The 22,101-nt window shown below is 40.0% G+C and overlaps 1 protein-coding gene across 1 annotated transcript in view; it reads left to right on the top strand.

Moving 5' to 3' along the window:
• Positions 1-2,936: 2,936 nt before the first annotated feature.
• The window catches only part of TMEM236 (transmembrane protein 236), a 40,799-nt gene continuing 21,634 nt past the window's right edge, over positions 2,937-22,101 (top strand). Inside the window, exons 1-3 of the mRNA XM_004014684.5 lie at positions 2,937-3,251; positions 14,027-14,099; positions 20,799-20,940. Coding sequence (XP_004014733.2) covers positions 2,995-3,251; positions 14,027-14,099; positions 20,799-20,940 — 472 coding nt within the window. The 5' untranslated portion in view covers positions 2,937-2,994. The remainder of the gene's footprint in view (positions 3,252-14,026; positions 14,100-20,798; positions 20,941-22,101) is intronic.

Here is a 22,101-nt window from a genome sequence, read left to right on the forward strand (position 1 = left end):
CTGATCATAAATACCTTCCCCCCCCCCCCCCTTATACTTAAGCCCTTTGGTTGCAAAGAACAAAGGCCCCCTTTTGTGAGAATATAGGTGAGCTGGAGAGTCAAGCAACTAGGGGGCTGGTCTTCCTTGGTGTGCTTGCATAGCCCCATAGATCTGTCCTGACTGTTACTGTCTGGATTGGCCTCCCTGCTCTGCGCACTCTTCTCTCACCATTTGGCTTCCATTTGTTCATTCATTCAACCAATTACAGAATTCAACCACAAGCCAGAGATGGTTCTGGCACATACAGTTTGAGTTGCTCTGATTCTGACTCAAAAATCATGGCCTCCTCTAACTCCACCTGTCAATTTCTCCACAGGTGTTTTAGTTCAAATTCCTAAGGGTGAGAAAGTGATTGGCCCAGGTCATGCCAGGCTACTCTTGGACGGCTGGACATTTTGTGGCCAGAATGTTCATCCAGACGTGTCTGGTGGAGTGGGTGGAGGCCTGGGCAGGGTAGAGCTGTCCAGCTCACTCCACACACCTTCTCGGGTCCTACCTGTGCATCTGGTCATCTCCCCAATCAAGGGTCAGTCAGTCACTATGCCTCTACCATGACCTGTGGTCTGTTACAAGGGTAACCCAAACAGTCTTCCCTTTACATGGAGTTGGGCTCCTTGTGAACAGAGGACAACAGCCATAAACTCTCTCCTGCTCAAGAGAAGCACAGCTAGTTATCAGGGCATTCCCTGTAGTGGAGAACAGTAGGTCCCATTCCATGAATGTAACACCGCTTAGTGTTATCTTTGAGGCTAAAGTTAGAGAATAGGAACTGGAGGAAGATGATAGGTGAGAAATATAAAGTGAGTGTCAGTTTTCAATTCCCATATATATGGAAATAAATGGAATTCCAGTCCAGGTAAGAGCCAGACTGTTTTTATTCAACTATCTTCAAATTCTCAGATCACAATTCCAGTTAGTAACAAAACTTATGAAAGAAATTATAACACATTGTAGTGCTATATGACCCAAGACCCAGGGTTAGGAGGTTAAAATCTAGTCTGTATCCAGTATCATTTAAATAGAACATTTTTCAGGGATGATAACAGAGAATTGATGTCAGTGGTATGCTCTCAGAAACAGTTGCCAACACAACTGCTGCTTAGATGGTTTACTGCTCCATCCTTTTGTATTCTTGCCGCCTTTCTTCCAGGTGTCTTTTTTCACATAGAGGACTTCTGCTGCACTTTATTATTATTATTGTTGGTGGTGCTGTGCAGCATGTGGGATCCCAGTTCCCCAACCAGGGATCTAACCTGTGCCCCCTGCAGTGGAAGCGTGGCGTCTTAACCACTGGACCACCACGGAAGCCCTCTGCTACACTTCAGTGGCTGCGAGCTCAAAGAGAATCACCTGGCAGCTCAAGGAACCTTGTATCTGATTATCCTGCTGTGGGAGGGCAGGAGGTGTGAATCCTCAGAGCCATTCCCCCCCCAGAATCCTAGGTGCATCCCAAGAACCAGGCAACTATGGGATCCCTTCTGAAAAGGGCCTTGAGACACAGAAGCCAAGAGAAATATGACGTGTCTCAGACACAGGCGCGGGGGAGCCATCTGATGAAGCCAGCAGATGGGAGGGATTGGACCAGCCTGTGTGGGTGCATCACCCCCGAACCACTTGTGGTAGCCAAGGCTCTGTCTTGCTCCTCTGTGGCTCCTAGGTGGCTTCCCCATCTCTAGGTCCACACCACTCTAGCCCTGCCTTCACATCAGCACTGTCCCTCCTTTCCAAGTAGTCAGCTGATTCCCCTGCTTAGAAAATGCCTTTTCACGCACACATTTACATGTGCACACACACACATCCTTCATGGGGTGTGGGTGTTCTGAGTCCAGCTGATTCTCCTAGCATCACCTCCCCTGTGTCCTGCCATGCCACACCAGACTTCATCATCATGCCTCCCTCCCAGTTGTTTTTTTCTTTCTGAAATGTCACTGACACCCCAACACCCACCATCTGCTCACATCATCATTATCTTTCCCTCCCCTTCCCAAAACCAAAGAGGAAGCTCTCCTCTGTTTTATCATGGCATTTAGGTTATACTTCTGACTCCTGTTATTTTTTGTTGCCCGTAGGTTTGTTTCCTCTATGGATTGTGAGGGTTTGCAGGGAAGGACCCTTTGTCACACGTATATCGAACCACCCCACAGCCAGTGGAATGCTGATCGCAGCTGCTCAAAAGTGGCTTGTGCGAAGGAAAAATATTCATGGGGACAATTGTCTTTTAAATATTGGATATGCTTTTAGACTAGATATAGATAACTCTTCATGTATTGATCCTGATAACAGGTTTCTCATATCATCATTAGTTTCCTGACCTGCAAAATAAAAATAACGTTAATCTGTGTTGCATAGCAATTAATGTGCAAGAACAAATAAATACTTCAAGTACCAGGAAGAAGTCTGGTTGGGAAATTGGCAAAGTGAATCCAAACTCCATTTTCATGCACTTTGAAGAGAAATGAGAAGTCACTCTCTCAGACAAATACTCAAGCTTTGAGTATTTCTCTTTGCCTGGGTCTGCTCAGTTATAAAAATAAGGGATTGGATTATGTCTTTTCTTCTTTTTTAACTAAAATTGTATTATTGCAATGGTTCTACTTAACAAGTGTTAAATATTAAATAAATGTTTTCTTGTGCTCAAATTCACAATAAAGACTACATTAAAAGACCCCACTTTTACTGATGCTCTGAAGCATATTGTGAAATTCATTTGACTTCTAGTAACGGATCTGCAAACACATTAAGTGATCACTTCCATGACGGCTCTGTTTCTTTAAGAGACCTTGGTTGTTAAGTTGGAAGATCACTGAACCATATGAGGGTCAATAAAAGAATATAGTCACTGGTGAGTGATTCGAGTACAAGGAACTTGACCCCAGTTCAGTATCTGTGTGTCCATATGCTGTTCACAGTCAGAGGAGGAGAGTGTGGTCCCCGGGTGCTCGGCCTTCCAGGATGGCTTCGGGAAATCTAATCAAGCTGCTGGTGTTTGAGCTGCTTGAGTTTACTGCTTTCTGTGTCCCCACATTGGTGATAATGGAACAGTTTGCTGTTGCCTATTCCACCACGAGGCATCCGCCTGACAAAACACGTTATTGGCTGATTGTTTCCTGTTCAATTGCCTATGTAGCTTCAGTGACTCTCTTGATTTGGGTTCCTGTGAAAGTTATCTTGTACAAGAAACGTCATCTTTACCAAAAAATCAAAGGATGGTGAGTAAAAAGAATTCTTTCGCAGGGACCCCCTGGGATGCTTTCAAAGAGATTGTCTCATGTTCTCTGGGCAAGGATGCTAGCATAACACACAGGTGTGTAATGTGAGATTAAGGAGAAGTAATAACCACTGTTTCAATCAATGTATTCATAGTTGTATAAAGTATGGAAGTATCTTCCATATTTTTTTAAAATATTTTTTTGATGTGGAATATTTTTTTAAAGTCTTTTCTGTATTTTTTGTAATATTGCTTCTGTTTTATGTTTTGGCCATGAGATATGGGATCTTAGCTCCCTGACCAGGAATTGAACCCACACCCCCTGCATTTGAAGGCAAAGTCTTAACCATTGGACCACCAGGGAAATCTCCTTCCATATTTTTTTTAAAGAGTCATTTTTTTGCTGACTGATAATTGCAATTTACTTGTATTCCTAAGACTCTGATACTCTGAGTAGTGATTGTTTTTGTACTAAATCCTCTGTACACTAAAGTGCACAAAGTTATCATAGTTAATTTACAGAAATCATAATCATAAGATTCTAATATAGAATTTTTCTGTTGTATAAAGCTGAAAGTAATGTCTAAATGTTTACCTTGCAATGTTTTGTAACTCTAAGGCATCCTTTGATCATTAACCAACTAAAATTTTTAAGCAAACTGGTTCCTTTATTTAGATTAAAAAATAATAATACTTTGATTGTGTTGATAAATTCTATTACCTTGTTGGTGAGAAGGGTAAGTATTCAAATAATAATACAGAAATATTTTAAATAAATCATGGCTTAATAAGGATTGAACTCATAGGTTAATGACTATATTGATCCATGTAAAGGTATTGAGAACAAATAATCTCTGGTCCTAATGTATTTTTCCTTTTAAATCTTCAGATCTGGTTCTTATCACCTGAGATATATAGAATACATTTGAAAAACAAGGAACTGGGAATTTTAATTCAAGCAAATACAGAAATATAAAAATAATAGATACAGCTATACAGCTGTATAGTGAGAAACACTGTAGGGAGAGTATGGCCAGGGAGGGTGGGGCCCAGGACCTACTTGTTAGCGCCTGATACTTGATGTCATTCCCTAACCCACTAGGAGACTTTCAGTTCCTGGAGGACAGATGTCCTGAGTGGTTTCTGAAAATAAATCATGTGGTTGGCAGTGCTTTCATCAGTGGGGTTTAGGTGTTTTCCAACCCTTGACCCAAATCCTCAAGATCAACTAAGCTGAGCTGGGCCCTCCACCCCTCATATCTGCTAGGAGTTGCTTCAACTGTTCAAGACTCCTGACCAGGCCAGGAAGTGTTTGAGGGGATAAGGAGGGTCTAAATGACAACATGAGTAAACCAGTAGGAAGCTGGCCACACCAGCCCAGGAAGGTGCTCTCTGATATTCTTCTGCATTGGCTTAATCCCTAGGACCTTTTAGGTCTGAATATCATTTAGGTGGGAAACCTTCCCATATTGCTTATTATTATTATGTGGGAGCTAAGATCCCACATGCCTCATGGTCAAAAAGCCAAAACATAAAACAGAAACAATATGGTAACAAATTCAATAAAGACATTGAAAATGGTCCACCTAAAAAACTTGAAAAAATATTATTATTTTAAAATAATGTATTTAATATATATTATTATTAAGCTATAACTACTTCTTTACTGATTACTTATTATGTACTATAAAATGAACTTATCAGTTTCATTTCATTGCATACCACCTTGTGAAGTATGTCTCTTTTTGAGTTTATTATTCCCAAGAGAAAACTGAAGATTGGAGAGGTTAAGAAACTTACATGGTCAGCTGACAAGTGAGTGGAAGGACTGTACTTTGGACCCAGGTCCGTCTGATTCTGTGGTTGGTCCTTCTAACCACTGCCCTAAACTGCTTCTTTGAAGGGTGAGGTCCCAGTCTCTGGGGGCCATTGAAAGGAAAGAAGGAGCAGTCTTTCTACTCCTTAGGGTCTGTGTTTCTGTTTGTTTGTTGTTTTTGTGTGTACATCTGGTCCAGCTACTTCCCTTGTGCTAAGTGGTCTTGGGCTGTCACAATAATTACATCTTTCAGTGATTCCTTTTGGAAAATACTCTTCCAGTCTTTTATTTCTGTTTGTGGGTGTGGTTGGTCATAAGTATTCTAAATAGTTTTAGGTGGATGGCATGTTATCTATGATTTCAGTGAAACTGTTCCCTCCATGACCTCTTTTATGAGCCATTGTTATCGCTTACTGGCCTAGAAAAGAAGAAATTGTTACTGAGTACTATTCAAGGAAACTTACACATTCCATACTGTTAGACTTTATGCCAGTGAGGTATCCACTAATAGTCTTGTTGTATAGATGAAGAAATGGAAACTTGAAGAAGTGATTAACTTTGGCTACTGATATAAGTTTATAACTGGTGGAGCTGGAATTTGTGAGGTCAGTGTGGTCTGATTCTCTGCTGTTTCTTCCACCTTATGCAACTTTTAAAATGTTCTTTCTGACTTTGAATGCTAAGTATGTTTTTAAAAAAATGCAGTTTTTCTAGTGTCATTACGATACATCTTCCCTAAAGATATATATTTGGATATTATATGTGATCCCCCAAAATGTGTATAGAATATTTTAATATATGTGGTAATACAGTGTGTGTCATATAACTTGATTTCTAGAGGAAGATGATGCAAAAATAATTGCTATTACAGAAAGTAGGAATTGAAAGTATGAATTATTTTTGAAGAATACTTAAATAGGTGTTTATGTGAGATCTCATAGATTCTTAGCTTTCACAGCTACATTGTTGATGGGCCTATTTGAGAATCTCTCTGTACATCCACACTGGTGCCATGGGTCCTATGTGGCTGGTATTCAGGAGAGAGTGAGTCATCCAGCTAATGAATTCCTGACATTGTGGCTGAGGGGTGCAGACCTGAATTGAAATTCCAGCATCGGCCCTGATTGTGAGATCATCCTTTAAATTCTTTAAGTTTTAGTTTTCTTACGAGCAAAATGGGGACAACCTAGTTTCTTTATTGGGTTGTTTCAAGAAATTGAGTAAGATTATGCATGAAAACTTCTGAGCACAATGCCTAGCACATGGTAAGGACCTGGTGAATGTTAATGTTATTATCTCAGGCTGAATTTAGTATCCATTGAAAACATGATCTGGTTTAAACCTCCGAATGACTCTGAGAAGTGATGATAAAACTGAAGAAAATTCTAGAAGTGATACTCTGTGTATCCAGAGAATCTTCTCAGTTTCTTTTATCCTTTGAGAGTAGTGAAGGTCAATAGAGTGAAATGATGAATATCTTATATTGTGTGATTCTATTCTATACATAGCGTGATTCCATTTATTTTTTAGAATTGAAGAATGGTGGCTCAGATGGTAAAGAATCTGCCTGCAATGCAGGAGACCTGGGTTCGATCTCTGGGTCAGGAAGACCCCCTGGAGAAGGGAATGACTATCCACTCCAGTATTCTTGCCTGGAGAATTCCATGGACAGAAGAGCCTGGGGGGCTAAAGTCCATAGGGTTGCAAAGAGTTGGACATGACTGAGTGACTAACATTTTCACTTTTCATGGTTGATTTATAATATTGTGTTAATTTCTGCTGTACAGCAAAGTGATTCAATTATACATATATATATATATATATATATATATATATACACACACACATATTTTTACATTCTTTTCCATTATGGTTTGTTTCAGGATATATATTTTATTTAATTTGGCTCTGCCAGGTCTTAGTTCTGGCATGTGAAATCTTTCTATTACTGCAGCATGCAGGATCTAGTTTCCTGTCCAGGGATCCAACCTGGGCCCCTGAACTGAGAGTGTGGTGTCTTAGCCACTGGACCACTAGGGAAGTCTCTATCTCAGGATATTGAATACAGTTCCTTGTGGCATACAGCAGGACCTTGTTGTTTGTGCATACTGTATATGGCAGTTTGCAGCTGCTAATGCCATGTTCCCAATTCAGTCCTCCCCCAGTCCTCTCCCTCTTGGCAGCCACCAGACTGTTCTATACTAGGGTGTGATTTTACATTTCATGTTCTCATTTGGCCTGCACTCAGTGTTGTAAAGTTGAGGGAATGGATATAATTGTCATTTTATAAGGGAGGAAACAAGGTCAGAAAGTTTAGGACACACTCTTAACCAACAGAAGTCTGAACTTTAATCCAGTGTTCTTCCTTTTACTCTTGTTAAACACTTCCTCATTCTTTTGGAGTGACTGTTCTTTTTAGGGATGCCTGTCATAATTTATAATAAACTAGGGACATGGTTTGAGGAAAAGAAGAAAAACTATTTATATCCGCCCCAAATTTTATATCCCAGTAAATAAGAGGAAACTTTGCCTAGGATATCATGGAATGGGTGAAACCATTGAGCTATAGACCAATCAGTGAATGGGTGAAACCGTTGAGCTACAAACTAACCTGGAACTGAAGTAGATTTCCTTGGAGAGGGTACCTTGGGGAAGGATAATCCTAGAAGACTTTTGGGGGTTCCCAGACTGGATTGGGTGATATTTTAGGAATTTATCGAGTCTTGCAGAGTGTATGATTCCTTTAGTCAGCCATCCCCAACCTTTGTGGCACCAGGGACCGGTTTCATGGAAGACAATTTTTCCATGGACTAGGATGGTGGGGTATGGTTTTGTGATGACTCTAGCACATTACGTTTATTGTACACTTTATTTCTATTATTAATCAGCTCCACCTCAGATCATCAGCCATTAGATCCTGGAGGTCGGGGACCCCTGCCTCAGACCATGACATGTCGACCATCCTGGGCAGTGCCAAGTTGGAAAGACTCCAATTGGAACATTTTCCTTTGTTGACATCCTTAACTTACGCTGCAAAATTTGATGTTGATTTATTTCTGGTGGCAGTGGGAGTCATGGCAGCAATAGTTCTAGTTGTCATCATAGTAAAATAAGAGTAAATATTGATTGAACAATTACTATGTACCAAGAAGAGTTGTAAACACACTGCCTGTGTTATTTTAGTTAATTCTCTTTTATGAAGAAGAACCTTTACAGTGTTCATTTTATGAGTGAGGAAATTGGGGCACAGAGGTTAAAAGACCACCTGGCCAGTGAGTAGGGAGTCAAGACTGACCCCATTTGTCTCGAGTCTGAGCGCCTTAACGGTGTGCAGCAACACACACAAGTGACCGGCTCACCCGAGGAGGCAGAGCTCACTCTTTCCAGCACCTCCGAGAAGGTCATGCGTGAATTGCCAGGAGATAACAAGTGGTATTTAATAGTTACTTCTTCCCAGAGAACCCTCTTTCTCTCAGTCTGTCTGTCATCTTCTGAAAACCTCGAGACTGATCACTTTCTTGTCCTTGACCACAGGCTTTCTCTGCTTGTCCCACCTCCAGTCAGTCAGCAGGAGTGGATTCACTTTTGCTTTTCTCTCCTGCATGTGCAGTCAGTCACCAGATTCCATGAGTTCTTCCTCTTTCATCTCTATCGACTCAGCATCTTGTTCTCATGACTGTTTTCCTCACCCCAGTCAGGCACTGATTTCCAGGGCCACTGTGCACTTGAGTCTCTGGCATGGCTCACCAACTTTTGATCTATTCACGTCCAGCATCAGATCCCTTGTTCTGATCGCTTTTGCTCAAGGAGGCACAGAGAGAGTTTTATGAAACTCCTGGGGCTCTGGAGACCTTCACCAACAGCTATCCTTGCCTTTTGCCTCTCTGTCCCTCTCATCCCCTCCATGTCCTTGTTGACAGAGTAATAACCTTGAAAAATGTTGCCTGCATTTCAGTGCCGCCTCTAAAACTCTACTCTTCCCCTTGCTTTTAGAATTCAGTGTTGGAATCATCTGAAAGCTGAAGACACCTTAGTGTCCATCTATCACCTATTTCTCACAATACAGTCTGCCTCTGATTTTAAAGGAGCTTCATGACTTTTTGTGTCTCTAATTATGAGAATGTGTTGTGCTGTGCTCACTCACTCAGTTGTATCCAACTCTTTGGGCCCCATAGACTGTATCCCACCAGGCTCCACTGCCCTTGGAATTTTCCAGGCAAGAATACTAAAGTAGGTTGCCATTTCCTTCTCCAGAGGATCTTCCTGACCCAAGGATTGAACCCACATCTCTTGCATCTCCTGCATTGGCAGGCATATTCTTTACCATTAGTGGCACCTGGGAAGCAATTATGAGAATAGTCTTCCTTATTTCCTTGTATTGAAATAAACTTTGCCATGTGTAGCTTCCGTCCCATCTTCTTTGTAGATGTCACATCCTATGCCTTGCCTTAGATGCCAATGAATTTGGCCATGGCTGGGAGTCCTAACCATTGCCCCCTGATTTTCTCTTTTTATTGCTTTTGTTTTTTATATGTCAAGCATTTTAATTTGGAGGTTGCATATTTTAATTTGAATAGAAAAGTTTGGCTTCTGGGATACCCTGTCCAGTGATTTGGACTCCATGCTATAACCACAGGGAGCCCATATTCATATTCAATCCCTGGTTGGGGAACTAACATCCCAGATGCTGCATGGTGGGGCTAAAAGATTTTTTAAAAAGAAGAAGAAAAAGAAAAATTTTGCTTCAATCAGTCAATCAGCCAATTTTCAATGATTCAACACTCACCAATTTCAGAGTACTGTCCTTGTTATGAAATTATGCTGGTATGGCTACCAGCAATTAATTAGCCACATGTAATGGTCACTCTCAGTAGCATGACACTTTTTTCTTCCTTTTTTAAAAAAAATTTATTGGAGTATAGTTGATTTACAGTGTTCTGTAAATCAACAGTATTTTCAGGTGTATAGCAAAGTGATTCAGATATACGAATACATATGTCCCCTTTTATTGCTTTTCAAGCTCTCTTGTCAGCTCTCATAAACTATCACTTGTGTGATGACAGCTCTCCACATTGTGTCTCTAAGGGTGACTTCCTGTCTGAGCTCACTGTGTCTATACTGAAGCTTTTCAAATATTTGAAGATGGGATCATTACAGCCATTTCAACCACATCCCATATAGTCTGCTAAGAAGTTTTCTCCAGTGTCCAAGTCCCATCAGTTATTCTCTGTGTCCTGTGATTTCTGGACCTTTTACTCTTGTGATGTCTCCTTGGGATGCTAGCTGACTTGTTAATGTCTGAGTGTACTCTCCATGATACTACAAACCTTCAATTTATTACAGAGCACAGTAATGCAAAATGCAGCAAAACATGTATGTTGGTTTTAGAAAGCAGTTCTAAGGTTTAAGGCTTGACAACCAACCTGTGTGTGTGGACGCTCTGTCCTCCGGACCTATCAGAGTAAGGGTTCCACCCTCTGGGCCATGGGCAGCAGGCCTGCTCTCTGCATCTGAGGAGAGAACCCCTGGGCCCATGGTAGAAGTGGAAGCTTCCCTGGCCTCTGTGGCATCATCAGAGTCATTCTTCCCTTTTCTTAATGATGGTACATCTTTGCAGCCTGATGGTTCTGTATTGGGCTTACCAGATGGCTCAGTGGTAAAGAATCCACTTGCCGATGCAGGAGATGTAGATTCAATCCCTGGGTCGGTAAGATCCCCTGGAGAAGGGAACCCACTCCAGTATTCTTGCCTGGGAAATCTCATGGTCAGAGGAGCCTGGTGGGCTACAGTCTGTGGGGTCTCAAGGAACTGAACAGAACTGAGCATGCACGCATGGCACGGCACGGCTCTGTATTAGCCCATTTCCTACCTATCGTATCCTGGAAGTCTCACAGCCTTTCTTCATTTTGTCCTGTCTCTGTCGCCCTTCAGTGCAATCTGTCAGTGTTTCTGCTGAGATTGTTGACTGGATTCACAAGCCACACCCTAATTGTTTTCTCCAGAATGTGCTCTCTCATCTTTTCTGCATCTTTAGCAATATGGATATGAGTATGTCAAAGAAAATAAGACAATATGTTCTTCAGTTCAGTTCAGTCGCTCAGTCGTGTCCAACTCTTTGCGACCCCATGAATCGCAGCACGCCAGGCCTCCCTGTCCATCACCAACTCCCAGAGTTCACCCAAACTCATATGCATCGAGTCGGTGATGCCATCCAGCCATCTCATCCTCTGTTGTCCCCCTCTCCTCCTGCCCCCAATCCTTCCCAGCATCAAGGTCTTTTCTAATGAGTCAACTCTTCGCATGAGGTACCCAAAGTATTGGAGTTTCAGCCTCAGCATCAGTCCTTCCAATGAACACCCAGGACTAGTCTCCTTTAGGATGGACTGGTTGGATCTCCTTGCAGTCCATGGGACTCTCAAGAGTCTTCTCCAACACCACAGTTCAAAAGCATCAATTCTTCAGAGCTCAGCTTTCTTCACAGTCCAACTCTCATATCCATGCATGACCACTGGAGAAACCATAGCCTTGACCAGACGGACCTTTGTTGGCAAAGTAATGTCTCTGCTTTTGAATATGCTATCTAGGTTGGTCATAACTTTCCTTCCAAGGAGTAAGCGTTAGCTAGGTGTGTATATTGCCTGTGTGCTCAGTTGCTTAGTTGTGTCTGACTCTTTGCAGCCCCATGGACTATAGCCTGCCAGGCTCCTCTGTCCATGAAATTTTCCAGAAAAGAATACTGGAGCGGGTTGTCGTTTCCTACCCTGAGATCTGTAAATTACTAAATCAAAATTTTAAAAGATTGTGGATAACTGTCTTTCAGCCTCATTACTTTGTTGTATAAGTCTATGTATTTTATGCACTTAAAAATTCTGAGAAGGGTCCATAGGATTCACGAGATTGCCAGAAAGTTTATTCTATAAAAATGGTTTGGAAATATTGTTCTAAATGCTGGAGATAAAGTAATGAACAACTCAGATAAGGTACCTTTTCCCACGGAACTTACCTTGGAGTCAGACATGAAAGATCTATGATCTAGACTAGGTCTATCATCCAGAGACTCCCTGTCAGAAAAGAATAACCAGTGTAAATCTGGCAGATGGGGCAAGGTTGGTATGATCACAGAATAACAAAATGTTATTAGTATGTTATTAGTATAGGTAAGTGGATGTTGGGGAAGGGGCAGATCATTCTAAGTGAAGAGAGTAAAAGAAATAAGAGAAACCACCTCATGGAGAACATGTAGACAGTGGTGCTAGGTTTCCATTTGATTTTAATTACTTATCCACTGGAGATTTTTAGAAAATTTATTAAATCCACAAATAAGTATATTTTGTGGTAAAATACACCTATCATAAAGCTTACCATCTTAATGATTTTTAAATGTAGAGCTAGCTCATGGGCATTAAGTACATCCACATTGGTGTGCTACCCATCCATCCACAGAAACTTCTTCATCTGGAAAAACTGAAGCTCTATAGCCATTAAACATTAACTCCCCATTCCCCACTCCTCCCAGCCCTGGTGATTTTGAGCTGAGTAGTAAGATGTGTGCTACATTTACAAAATCAGACGTTTGCTTTATGGGAAAAATATTGCTTGGCAAGAATAGAAACACTGACAGGAAACTGGTTACGAAGCACTGCAGATAAGAGATGACAGTGAGTGAGCTACTGTGTTAGCGGACAATGATTTGAAATGCACTTTGGCAGTAAATCATGCAGGATTGGATGATGACTGGAATGAGTATGGGTTCCTTTTCAGACCTGTTAAGCCTGAGTTGTCTATTAGATATCCAATGGAGGTACCAAATAGATAGGTGGGTGTCCAACTCCAGAGGTCAGGATAGAGGCCATAGTATATATTCTAGAATCTGTCTGCAAGTCCTGGGCGAGTGGGTGATGTTTAAATGATGGGATTGGCCGAGATAGTCAAGGCAAATACACAGATAAAGAAGAGGTGCTGGAATAATTCCTGAGGTACTCTGAAAGGTGAAGCTGAGAAGAGGACTCTGTGAATGCCCTTGCCAGCCTCAGAGAGCTGAGTGCTTCAGGAATCTCCATCTGGGCTCAGAGAAAGAGGCAAGGCTACCAATTTTAAAATTTCATCATACCTCTGGTTTTAGCAGGTTGATCTGGGTCTGTCTATAAGAGTTGGGCTATCTCACCCCTACCTTATGTCTATACCTAGAAAGTCTAGGATGAGGCTGGAGTAGAGGGACATAGCAGGCAGAAATTCTTAGTCTTCTGAAAGACCCCAATACTGTGTGCTTAAACAGACACTATCCTATAAACGTAATTAGTATATATTTAACTAAGGAGAGAGGAGGTAAATAGTTCATTAGAGAAAAATTTGAGTGTATTTTACAGTATCTTCCTGTAAATTGATAATGCTAAATATATGTGTTAATTCTCTGTCATAAAATATTTTTATGTTATATCTCAATAACCATTTGATTGCTTGATCATGCAAGGCTTAAAAAGTGAAAGTGTTAGTCACTCAGTTGTGTCCAACTCTTTGTGACCACATGATCTATCCACGGAATTCTCCAGGCAAGGCTTAAAAGGTGGTCCAAAAACAAATATGAAAAACAATGTATCCCTAGAGAGAGTCATGCTGTTCTTTTATTTTCAACTGGTCACCAGAGCCTAACACGTTGGACAGGATTCTAATGAATGAATTATGAAAATACTGAACGTCATTTATCTTGCACTGTGATGCTTTTAGCCATTTACGGTTTGTTAGTTATTTGGAAACCTTTCACCCTCTTATTCTGAAAAAACATCCTGGCTTTTTGTGTGTTCCCCTTTGCCATACTCAAACATTTGGGAAATGGAAATAGGGAAGCAGTGGCTTCTTAGAAAAACTATAAAGGAGTGCAAGAACTGCACAATTGGCAAAATGTAACAGGAACTGTTGATCTTGTACATTATTGCTTTTGCTTATTTTTTCTCCTTTGCTAGGAGACCTGTTATGATGATGTGTGTAGTACTCACCACGCTTCCCAGCTTCAGCTTTTCTATAGCAGTGACTGAGGTATGGAATTTTGATTTCTTCTGCCTGTAAGATTTTGAGATTTTAGAATGTCCCCCTGTTCTTAAAATTTCACAGAATGGTATGCCCAACAAGTTTCTTAAAGTTGATTTTCTCCAGTCTTAGATCATTGTTATCTCTGTGATTGTGGAGGAAGGTCTAAGCCAATTTTTAAAAATCTACTGTGTTTGTGTAGAGGGGTGGGGAGGAAGGAATATCACTTGAAAATAATAAACAAGCAAGGAATTTGAGAGAAGATCCACATTTTGTTTCTTCTAACCTGATGTTTTTTCATGAGTGTTCTTGGTTCTAAAGAGAATAAAACAGTATCTCAGCGAACAGCCACTCACATAAGACCTTTGATAAGATATCTGTTGCCAAATAATTTGCGTGTGTTGTTTATTTGAAAATAAATTTGAGTTTATGTTTCAACCAAAGGCAGCTCCCAAGAGACTCTGATGGATGGGTGTCTGCAGAATAGGAATATTATAGATACAACTTTCAGGCTGTGAGAACTCTTATTACCCAGATAGTAATTCAAAGCAGAATGCCCTCAGGATGGGGAACACGTGTACACCCGTGGTGGAACCATATTGATGTATGGCAAAACCAATACAATATTGTAAAGTAATTAGCCTCCAATTAAAATAAATAAATTTATATTTTAGAAAAAGCAGAATGCCCTGCTAATCTTATTATTTATAAGGTGCTTGAAAGATGTAATTTTTTAATTTATTAATAAAATTTTTATTTACATGTTGAGTAGATTGTCACTAAGTGCATATTACATGAAATTAGATCCTGAGGATAGAGCACTCAGAAAATTTGACAGTCTCTAGCCTTCAGTGCGGAGAAGGCAATGGCACCCCACTCTAGTACTCTTGCCTGGAAAATCCCATGGATGGAGGAGCCTGGTGGGCTGTAGTCCGTGGCGTCACTGAGAGTTGGACACGACTCAGTGACTTCACTTCCACTTTTCACTTACACGCATTGGAGAAGGAAATGGCAACCCACTCCAGTGTTCTTGCCTGGAGAATCCCAGGGACGGTGGAGCCTGGTGGGCTGCCATGTGTGGGGTTGCACAGAGTCGGACGTGACTGAAGCAACTTAGCAGCAGCAGCAGCAGCAGCAGCAGCAGCAGCCTTCAGTGAGCTTCCCTGGTGGCTCAGCAGTAAAGAATCTGCCTGCAATGCAGGAGCCTCAGGAGACATGGGTTCAATCTCTGGGTCAGGTAGATCCCCTGGAGAAGGGAATGGTAACCCACTCCAGTATTGCCTGGAGAATTCCATGGGCAGAGGAGCCTGGTGGGCTACAGTCCATGGGATCACAAAGAGTTGGACACAACTGAAGCGACCGCACACCCACCCAGCCCTCAGTAATTTTTTAATTGATGGTAGAAAGCAAAAAAACAGGCAGTAAGAGTAGGTCTGCTTAGTGCTATGAGAGAGATGTATACCAGGTAATGGATGACATCATTAGAAATTACATGACTTTGGAACGTGTCCTAGATGCAGCATTAGGACAATATATGAACACACAGAATATCCTCAGAAGGCTACAGAGATGGACTTTGCGTCAAACGGCAACACATAAATATTTTAATCTTGATTTGTCATTTTCTCTTCCTTCCCCACCAGTGACCTTGTAAAGCACTTGGGAGGTTCCTTATGAGCTTCAGAAATTCAGGGTATGACCTTTCAAGGAACACTACTGTCACAGTGATGCACTATCTATGGTTTGCTCTTTTGGGCCAACTTTCTCATTATGTTTCACCCATTGTTGCATATTTTTGTTTATTTTTTTCTTATTTTTCACTGAGGTGTAACACACAAACAGAAAAATTCACACAATATAGACAATATTAATGGAATACTACAAAGTAGTATGGAAACATTCAGTTCAGTTCAGTCGCTCAGTCGTGTCCGACTCTTTGCGACCCCATGAATTGCAGCACACCAGGCCTCCCTGTCCATCACCAACTCCCAGAGCTCACTCAGACTCACGTCCATCAAGTCAGTGATGCCATCCAGTCATCTCACCCTCTGTCATCCCCTTCTCCTCCTGCCCCCAATCCCTCCCAGCATCAGAGTCTTTTCCAGTGAGTCAACTCTTCGCATGAGGTGGCCAAAGTACTGGAGTTTCAGCTTTAGCATCATTCCTTCCAAAGAAGTCCCAGGGCTGATCTCCTTCAGAATGGACTGGTTGGATCTCCTTGCAGTCCAAGGGACTCTCAAGAGTCTTCTCCAACACCACAGTTCAAACGCATCAATTCTTTGGTGCTCAGCCTTCTTCACAGTCCAACTCTCACATCCATACATGACCACAGGAAAAACCATAGCCTTGACTAGACGGACCTTTGTTGGCAAAGTAATGTCTCTGCTTTTGAATATGCTCTCTAGATTGGTCATAACTTTTCTTCCAAGGAGTAAGCATCTTTTAATTTCATGGCTGCAATCACCATCTGCAGTGATTTTGGAGCCCCCCAAAATAAAGTCTGCCAATGTTTCCACTGTTTCCCCATCTATTTCCCATGAAGTGATGGGACCAGATGCCATGATCTTCGTTTTCTGAATGTTGAGCTTTAAGCCAACTTTTTCACTCTCCTCCTTCACTTTCATCAAGAGGCTTTTTAGTTCCTCTTCACTTTCTGCCATAAGGATGGTGTCATCTACATATCTGAGGTTATTGATACTTCTCCCGGCAATCTTGATTCCAGCTTGTGTTTCTTCCAGTCCAGGGTTTCTCATGATGTACTCTGCATATAAGTTAAATAAGCAGGGTGACAATATACAGCCTTGATGCACTCCTTTTCCTATTTGGAACCAGTCTGTTGTTCCATGTCCAGTTCTAACTGTTGCTTCCTGACCTGCATACAGATTTCTTAAGAGGCAGGTCAGGTGGTCTGTATTCCCATCTCTCTCAGAATTTTCCACAGTGTATTGTGATCCATGCACTCAAAGGCTTTGGCATAGTCAATAAAGCAGAAATAGATGTTTTTCTGGAACTCCCTTGCTTTTTCCATGATCCAGCGGATGTTGGCAATTTGATCTCTGGTTCCTCTGCCTTTTCTAAAACCAGCTTGAACATCAGGAAGTTCACGGTTCATGTATTGCTAAAGCCTGGCTTGGAGAATTTTGAGCATTACTTTAGTAGCATGAGAGATGAGTGCAATTGTTCGGTAGTTTGAGCATTCTTTTGCATTGCCTTTCTTTGGGATTGGAATGAAAACTGACCTTTTCCAATCCTGTGGCCACTGCTGAGTTTTCCAAATTTGCTGGCATATTGAGTGTAGCACTTTCACAGCATCCTCTTTCAGGATTTGAAAGAGCTCAACTGGAATTCCATCACCTCCACTAGCTTTGTTCGTAGTGATGCTTTCTAAGGCCCACTTGACTTCACATTCCAGGATGTCTGGCTCTAGGTGAGTGATCACACCATGGTGATTATCCAGGTCATGAAGATCTTTTTTGTACAGTTCTTCTGTGTATTCTTGCCACCTCTTCTTAATATCTTCTGCTTCTGTTAGGTCCATACCATTTCTGTCCTTTATCGAGCCCATCTTTGCGTGAAATGTTCCCTTGGTATCTCTAATTTTCTTGAAGAGATCTCTAGTCTTTCCCATTCTGTTGTTTTCCTCTATTTCTTTGCATTGATCACTGAAGAAGGCTTTCTTATCTCTCCTTGCTATTCTTTGAAACTCTGCATTCAGATGCTTATATCTTTCCTTTTCTCCTTACTCAGTTCAAAAAAAAAAAAAAACAAAAAACACAAAACACTTTGCCAGCCCCCTACAGGCCATCTCTGTTGGCTACCTTTCCTTTATCCCAAAGGTCACTTCTGCCTTACTTCTAATATCACAGGTGAGCTTATCTGTTTTTGAAAGCTTTATAAAAGGAAATGAAATTGTTGTCTATTTATCTATGATCTTTCTGTCTTTGCATCTTTTATTCAAAATATGGGCTATTCTTGTTTTTCTGTTTAGATGTAGTTCATTCATATTCATTTTTTATTCCTGTACAATATTTCATTTTACAAATATATCACACTCTTTCAGTTCAACTCTATGTTTTTTTATTTTCTGGCCATGCCAACTGGCTGGTGGGATCTTGGTTCCCTGCCCAGGGACTGAACCTGCACTGTAGCAGTGAAAGTCTGGAATCCTAACCACTTGGCTACCAGGGAACTCCCATCAGTTATACTCTTGATGGTCATTTCAGTTTCCAATTTTTGCTGCTGTGAATATCCTTAAACCTGTGTCTTTTTGCCATATATAAGCGTTCGGGTTGGTTAAATGTGCAGGAGTAGAATTGATGGATCACAAGATGTTCAAGTACTTAATTATAACTAACAGTGTCAGTTTGTCAAAGAGATTACATTAATTTAGACTTCCACTAGTAGAGAATGAGCAATCTTTGTGTTCCCCATCCTCAGTAGCCCTTGCATTGTCAGCCTTTTTATTTTAACCATTCTGGTGACAATATTCTTGAATTTCATTATAGTTTTCAATTTCATTTCCCCAATAATTAATGAGATTGAGCATATTTTTCATTCCATTTTTCCCCTAGTGTGTTGCTTATCTTTTAAAAATTGATTTGGAGGAATTATTTATATATTTAGATTTCAGGCTCTGTTGATTTTATGCATTGCAGACATCTTCTCATTCTGTGACTTCATGCTCTTAATTGTATATTTTGATGGAGAAGAGCTTTTAATTTTAAAATAGTCCACTGCGTCACTTTATTTGCTGTATTTTCTTTTGGTTACTTGTTTGAAACAATTTTGTCATATTGTGAATTTGAACCTTAAAGTCCTAAAAACAGTGTCCTATATAACATTTTGAAATCCTCTTTGAACGTCACAATCTACCCATAACTAATCTTTGTGTGTGTTGTGCAGTAAGGGATTGTTTTTTCTTCCCCAAATAATAGCTAATAGACTGAGCACCATTTATTAAAATGTCTGTCCTTGTCACATTTCTCTGTAGTTAATAAATCAGATGTGTGTGTCCATAGTCTATTCTGAGTTTTCTGTTCTGTTCCACGGCCTACTTTTCTATTCCTGTGCCAACACTACAATATCTTAATTCTTACATGTTTATAATAGCTCTTTTTATCCAGAAGAGTAAACCTTCCTGTTTTCCTTTTCTTCTAGAATGTCTTGCTCTTTGTATTTTCTTTTTTTTTTTTCCACTTTTTAAAATTGCAAGATAATTTCTTTACAGAATTTTGTTGTTTTCTGCCAAGTATCAACATTAATCAGCCACAGGTATACATATGTCCCCTCCCTTTTGAACCTCCTTTCCATCTTCCTCCCCATCCCACCCCTCTAGGTTGTTACAGAGTCCCTGTTTGAGTTCCTTGAGTCATACAGCAATCCCATTGACTATCTATTTTACATATGGTAATGTAAGTTTCCGTGTTATTCTCTCCATACATCCCATCGTCTCCTTCTTCCTCTCCCCGCCATGTCCATAAGTCTGTTCTCTATGTTTTTCCATTGCTCCCCTGAAAATAAATTCATCAGTACCATCTTTCTAGATTCCATATATATATATATATATGTTAGTATACAATATTTCTCTTTCTCTTTCTGCTTTACTTCACTCTGTAATAGGCAGTAGGTTCATCCACCTCATTAGAACTGACTCAAAAGCATTCCTTTTTCTGGCTGAATAATATTCCACTGTGTATATGTCCCTCAGCTGCTTTATCCAGTCACGTGTTGATGGACATCTAGGTTGCTTCCGTGTTCTAGCTATTGTCAGTAGTGCTGCAGTGAACGTTGGGGTACATGTATCTTTTTCAATTTTGGTTTCCTCAGGGTATATACCTAAGAGTGAGATTGCTGGGTCATATGGTGGTTTTATTCCTAGTTTTTGAAGGAATCTCCATGTTCATTTTAGAATCAGCTTATCATTTTCCACAGAAAAGTTGGAATTTTATTGAGGTTGTAACAAATTGTATCACTTTTAAAAAATCTTATTTTATAACTTCTGTTTTTGGTATGAGGAAATAATTTATACTTTTGGGGGAGATTTGTCCATTTATAATCATATAGTCTATGAATAATGACATTTTGCTTTTCTTTTTTCCTAATACTTAAACACCGTTTCTTTCTCTCGCTTCATTATACTGGCTAGGACTTCAGTACAGTCTTGAATAGAAATGGTAATGGTGTAACCTTTGGTTTATTCTTGTCCTCAGAGGTATTAAAAATTCTTAATGTACTGTGGTTAACTTGATATTGCCATAGGTTTTTTGTGGATACCTTAAACTGATGAAGCAAGTACTCCAAAGCCTAGCTGGGTTTACCCAGCTCTCTATTCTTACAAGACCCTACACTCTAATATTTGTCTCCCTACATCTTTGAGCTAGGACTCTCAGAGGCTCTGTATAGCTGTTGGATTGGGAGAGATTCCTTGTTCCACTATTCCAGGAGCCTACTGTTAAATTTTAATGCACATTTACTAACTCTGTCTTTAACTGATAGAGTTCTGTCTTCTATTAACATGGATCCTAATGACATCTTTAGAAGTGGTTCAAAACTTTGTGGGATTGAACACCTAAAAAGCTGAAAACCATGCTTCTAATCTTTTAGCAAATGTATGTATAATTAATTTAGCACTTTTTTCAGACTCCTCAAAGAACTGTGAACAAAGAAAGTGCAAAAATTTAATGCTTCTTAATGGTCTTCTGCAAACAGGTTCAAAAGAATATTAATGGTTCCACTGATATGTTGCCGGATATGTTACCTGACCTGCCAGTCTCCCTAGTTCTGACTTGCTTGATTGTGGTTGATATTATTGAAAAACTCAGGATATATCCTCTTAGAGGGAGGCAAAAGAGTAAGTATTCTTTTATTTTATTTTCAATGCCATTCTCCCAAATCATCCCACCCTCACCCTCTCCCTCTCCCACAGAGTCCAAAAGACTGTTCTATACATCTGTGTCTCTTTTGCTGTCTCGCATACAGGGTTATTGTTACTATCTTTCTAAATTCCATATATATGCATTAGTATACTGTATTGGTGTTTTTCTTTCAGGCTTACTTTACTCTGTATAATAGGTTCCAATTTTATCTACCTCATTAGAACTGATTCAGTTTATTCTTTTTTTTTTTTTTTACATTTGAATCAGTATTCTTTTAAATACAAATATTTTTTAAAAGTTTAACATATAATTCAACTTTGTCCCTTTCTGTTATCTGTTGACATGTTTCATGATATTTTTTAAGAGCTAACATTGTAGTTAGAAGATTACAAATGAAGATATGTTAATATCATTATTTTTAAACCTACTTTGATAGCTATACAGTTCTTTTCTTTTTTGATTTTGATAGTACTTATAAATGAATAAACTTACTAAATATTAACTACTAAATCTTTAATGTTTGCTCTAACGGGAAAATTACCTAAGTAAATTATTATACATTTCTATTTTAGGAACTCTCTCAAAACCTTAAGTTTAGATGAATATATAAGAAGTTTAGCTTGGACACAACTGAGTGACTAATACACTTTTTAGTCTGGATACTTTGATATGGGAATTAATATGACTACTGCAGATATTTCCTGGAGATTTATGTGCTTTTTTAAAATTTAGTTGCTTCATAGTTGTGAATTGTCAAAATACTGAAGATTACCAAGATATGCCGCATTTTTCCAAAGGGAACAGTTGAAACTAAATATCAATTGGCCTTTTTTAAAAAGTATTTTGTTAACTGAATATTTTGTTTGGTCAATCATAAGTCCCCTCCACTTTTGTTTTACGTGATAGTATCTGTGTTCGATGTAGAATATTTGCATGGTGTGGTTATTGGATGGCAAAGATTTTGCGTTTAAAATTGGTACGTTTTGTTCATCACTTCCTGACTGATGGGGTGGATGAGGGTAAATTGAGTGAGTCATAGGAGAATGCTTTGGAGTAATAAGGTGACTACTACAACCAGGAAGGAAAACACTAGACAGTCATTTTTATGACTGAGGGGTGAGCCACCACCCCTTCCT

The sequence above is a fragment of the Ovis aries genome, chromosome 13, assembly GCF_016772045.2.
Source record: "Ovis aries strain OAR_USU_Benz2616 breed Rambouillet chromosome 13, ARS-UI_Ramb_v3.0, whole genome shotgun sequence".
NCBI lineage: Eukaryota > Metazoa > Chordata > Mammalia > Artiodactyla > Bovidae > Ovis > Ovis aries.